General features: G+C 34.1%; 1 protein-coding gene across 1 annotated transcript in view; it reads right to left on the bottom strand.

The window, feature by feature from the left end:
• Positions 1-3,036, bottom strand: part of HECTD2 (HECT domain E3 ubiquitin protein ligase 2) — an 85,352-nt gene extending 82,316 nt beyond the window's left edge. Inside the window, exons 1-2 of the mRNA XM_007951253.2 lie at positions 2,938-3,036; positions 1,419-1,539 (exon numbers count right to left, since the gene is read on the bottom strand). Coding sequence (XP_007949444.2) covers positions 1,419-1,539; positions 2,938-3,036 — 220 coding nt within the window. The remainder of the gene's footprint in view (positions 1-1,418; positions 1,540-2,937) is intronic.
• Positions 3,037-5,166: the final 2,130 nt, after the last annotated feature.

Genomic DNA, 5,166 nt, shown 5'->3' with positions numbered 1-5,166 from the left:
CAATGTCATGAGACAAAGTATATGTGAACTGCTGTGTGGAAGATGAATTTGCTCGGTAAACTTTCACCCAAATCACAATGAAAATTTAAAAAAAAAAAAAAATACCCCCAAAAAAGATGAGTTACATAATTTTTTCTTGTACAAAAAGACAAGCATTGCAAATTTCATGACCTTTTATATAAATGGTTTCATTCGTGTGCAACCTAGCAGGCAGTTCTGAAATAAAAAATACACATAGTCTAACAATGGAAGAAAGTAACTGTTTTTCCAAAGAAATTCAAGCTGTGAAGAAAGCATTCTGAAAATGGATGTTTAGAAATGTTTCCATCATTATGTGAACTTTATGGCTGAAAAGACAATTAAAAGGTATTACCTACAAAAATGCCTTTGTTAGCAAATTTATGAAATCTGGAAATAAAACCTTCTAAGTGAAGCTTTCAACTGGTTTTGAACTATTCTGAACAATTGGTTTTGAACTAACTATATCCAATTAGTTTGAAAGAATAACCAACAACAGGGATGATCAAAATTTTCAAGTCAAATTTTAACAAAGCCATAGCAAAATTTATGGATGGGCTAGAAATGTACTATCTTGACAATAACCCCAGCCAATAAAATGCTTCAATCGTGATACATCTTTTTTTTGGCAACAACAGCCACTATAAATATGGACTGAACAAAACAGAACTTAAACCCAGACCCTCAAAATCACTGTACCACTAGTGATTTATTTTAAAAACAACAAGTGTATTAGATAAAACTTTTTATTGTACCATTATTTTCAATAAATGTTTAATATGGCTTGTTTTATCTTTATCTCATCCTTTGAATTTTTCTAGTTTTGTGTATTTTATAATGCACATATTAGTATAGTAGCACATGCATATAACTTATAAATAACAAACATACACTGGGAGTAAACCAAATTTAAAAAACTAAACCCACTGCTTACAAGTTGATTCCAACTCATAGCAACGCTATGACAGAGTAGAAATTCTCCAAAGGGTTTCCAAGGCTATAAATTTTACAGAACCAGACTGTCTCATCTCTTGACCAGGAGTGGCTGGTGAGTTCGAAGAGCCAACCTTCTGGTTAGCAGCCCACTGCTTTAACCACTGGACTATGAGGGCTTCTCACTGGGGTACTTGCTTGAAAATTTCAATTATAGAAGGACTACTACACTAGACATCTGTCTGTGGACTAACACTTTTTTGAATGTTTTCCTAGAACAGAACATTGCATATACTAAATGTCTAACAAATTTTCTAACTAAAAGCCAGTATTCTCTCAAAAGATAAAATAAAAATTAGATTTTAAATTCTACTTTTTAATAATTTGATAACATAGTTTAGCCCAAGATATATAGACCTTACTGTATATTTTTAATAATTAAAAATCATTAACTTTTTTTTTTTTACCATTCTTGATGTTAGGGAGAACAAAATGTGTTGGTGAACTTCTGTTTTCAGCAGCTTCTTTCTTCTGGCTAACAGTTGAAATAAAAGTGGAAATTTGGCCTTTGGTTCCTCTGTCCAAACCCTAAAAACAAAAAAGTTAATATTGCAACACAGTTCCTATTAGCATACTTATTTTATTATAGAAACCATTAACATTCATAATGGACCTTTTAATTTGATGATTGACAGGTATATAAAGCTGATACATATAAAAATGACTTATTTTTTCTAGTACCAAATTGTTTTTAAGTATAAACTGAAAATAGCCATCTCATTTAATTGCTTACAAATAGATAAAGTTTTAAAATGGGCACAAAATTAATACCTAAGTAACTGAGTTGTTGTAAAGTTTAACAGAGCTAATGTATGTAAAAAAAGCAGCACACTTCTTGTATTTCATACACACCCCATTAATGTTAACTTTGTATTTAGATAATATTATTTTTGTGACCTCTGCAAGTACTATTTTTAATAATCTGCATGTGGTACTTCACAGGTTAATCTACTGAAGGCTTTTGTGTCATGTGTTACAACCATAAAAGTTCAAGTAAAAAGATAAGGACTCAGGAGTACAACTACCCAAAGTATAAGCAGTGTGATTGTATTCTGGGTAGGTACCACCAGGATATAAACAAACAAAATCATGCTAAGCATTTAGGGATCCCTAGGCATAAAGCAAACTTCCTATAGCATAGAACTTTATCATTTTCCACAAAACAGTAATTATTAAATTCATTATATATATATATAATTAATCAGTGTTTAGAATTACAAATAATGTTGTGTTATCAGTACCAGATTCGGCTACAGAGTTGCGTCAGGGCTTATTTACAGCTCTCAGCTCTTTATATACTATGTTCCAGCTTCTAGGTGCACACTAGAATACAGGCATTAATGTCTTCCTTGACCTCCACTTCTTTACTCTAGAGGTAACTTCCTGCTTTCACTTTTGAGAAAGTTTCTTCTTTATCTTTTCTTTCTTTATTCACCAAATTAATTTCCATTAATCTTTTTAGAATCATCTTGTATGCCATGTGGCAGAAACATTTACATTCACCAAATATCTACAGTTCTCTTATATTCCCTACTCTCTTGTAGTTAGGTGGAGCCACATTATTAATTCTGAATAACAGACACAAGTGGAAATAACATCTGTCATTTCTGGGCCAGGAAATACCTACACACCTAAAGGCTGGTGGGCAAACTTCAAGCTCCTTTCTCTCTTCCTCCTCTGTTACAACCATGAAGGCTAAGAAAAAAATCAGAACATCTATCAGCTTGCATCCCTGAGTGACTACGTAGAGCAGAGTCACTGCTGACCAATGTTAGATATGTACCATCACAATGTTCAAGCATTGACTCTTGGGGGTTAATCAGTAACTGCAGCATAACTAGTCTATCAAAACTTTTCTGTGACATTTCTTCTGGTAGCTGTCATTTCCACAACATCATTTACTCTTTATTTATACTTGTAATTTACTTCAGTTATTCCACTGAAATGATAATTGTTCTCATATTGGTCCTTCATGTTGGACAGGTATTCCTCATCACAGAGTTTGATATAGTGAATCCTGTGCATAGGTCCTGCACTTTAGAAGAAATTATGTTTTTCTTCTTTCCTTCCTTCCTTCCTCTCTCCCCTTATTTTTTCTTAAAATAACAGTATGAAAAGAACTTATGAATAAGTACCAGACACTATACATAGGAAGTTGAAGCATTTCTGGAATGAATAAATTTTTAGTAATCGATTCATTAATTCCTTCATTTTACAGATAAGGAAACCAAAATTGTCTGACACTGACCCCCATCAGTCAGCTACCAGCAACAGAGATGGGACAGACACTAAATGAGAACTTGAGGGATACTTCCATGAGTAAAGTACATACATGGAACTTTTTATGTGTGGCACCTCTGGCCACTTAAAGATTTTGTTTTTGTTTATTTACTTTTGCTCACTCCTTGATTCTTGGCTACATTTTGGCTCAGTGAAATCTGACTGGTTTTAAATTTCTGTGTCAGGGTTAGCTTCCATGATCCAGCCTATAAAAATTACATAGAGCACCTCATTAAAATAAAGTAGCCCTTTAGTAAATGTAGATATGAATGTGAAATTTCAGAACCAAAAACGTTATCATCTGGAGTCCTGCAATAAAACAAGGATATAATGGATGCTCAGTATATGATTACTTCTATAACAACAACATACAAAGCCATTTCTTGAGTGTTTGTTATATGTCTGGCACAGTATTACCCATTGCCAGTGAGTTGATTCCAACTCATAGCAATGCTATCAGACAGAGTAAATCTGTCCCATAGGGTTTCCAAGGCTGTAATCTTTAAGGAAGCAGATTGCCACATCTGTCTCCTGCAGAATGGCTAGTGGGTTTGGACCACTGATCTTTCCAGTTAGCAGCCAAGCCCTTAACCAATGCATGACCATGGCTCCTTGATACTGTATTAGGTGCTTTCTAAACATTACAGCGTATGATATATGTATTATATCCCATTTTACACAGAAATTAAAGTATCATGCCTAAGTTCACAGAGCTGATAAGTGGGAAACCAGAATCCAAACTCCAGTCTTTGTGACAAGGAAATCTGTATTCTTAAATCACTACAGCGTAAGTCTCTTGCTATAGCTGCTATCACTCACCAAGGGCTTACTATTTCCTAGTAGGTATATACATCAGTGATTTAATTTCACCAGAACTATCTGTGGTTATTATTTTCTCTACTTTTATAGACGTAAGTTAAATGAAATTTAGTAACTTTAAGAGCAATTCATCAAACCAGAAAAAACTAACATAAGCAGAAAAATACCGTATTTTCATATATAACATGTCCATGTAAATAACCTGCACATGCATAAAATGTACATAGCATACACAGGAAACAAACACTCAAGGGGTTGGGAGGTTTGCAAAAAAAAACATATAAGGTGCATATTATTTGTTTAAAAACATGTTACATGTACTAAAGGGAAACCTTTGATATTTTAGTAACCTAGTAAAGCAAACCTCACGAGTAGCAGTGAAACACTGATATATTACTTGAAAATTGATGATGACTAGCCCTAAAACATTGTCCAGTACAGTGTCAGAAGACAGGTCCCTCAGGTCAGAGAGCACTCAAGATATAACAGGGGAAGAGCTGCCTCCTCAGAGTAGAGCAGACTTTAATATGTGGATAGAGTAAAGCTTTCAGGACCTCCATTTGCTGATGCGGCATGACTCAAGATGAGAAAAAACAGCTGCAAACATCCATTAATAATCAGAACATGGAAGGAAGGTATGAAGTATGAATCTAGGAAAACTGGAAGTTGTCAAAAATGAAATAGAATGCATAAAGATCAATATCCTAAGCATTAGTCAGCTGAAGTGGACTGGTTTTGGCCATTTGGAATCTACAATCCTATGATCTACTATGCCAGGATTGACAAATTGATGAGGAATGGCATGGCATTCATCATCACAAAGAATGTTTCAAGATCTATCCTGAAGTACAATACTGTCAGTGATAGGATAATATCCATACGCCTCAAGGAAGACCAGTTGATACGACTATTATTCAAATTTATGCACCAACCACCAAAGCCAAAGATGATGAAATTGAAGATTTTTTATCAACTTCTGCAGTCTGAAATTGACCAAACATGCAATCAAGATGTGTTCATTATCACTGGTGACTGGTATGCAAAAGTTGGAAATAA

The sequence above is a fragment of the Orycteropus afer genome, unplaced genomic scaffold (assembly GCF_000298275.1).
Source record: "Orycteropus afer afer isolate SDZICR_OR568_19922 unplaced genomic scaffold, OryAfe1.0 scaffold00293, whole genome shotgun sequence".
NCBI lineage: Eukaryota > Metazoa > Chordata > Mammalia > Tubulidentata > Orycteropodidae > Orycteropus > Orycteropus afer.
Note: the sequence above shows the minus strand (reverse complement) of the source record. Positions and strands in the feature narration are given on the sequence as shown.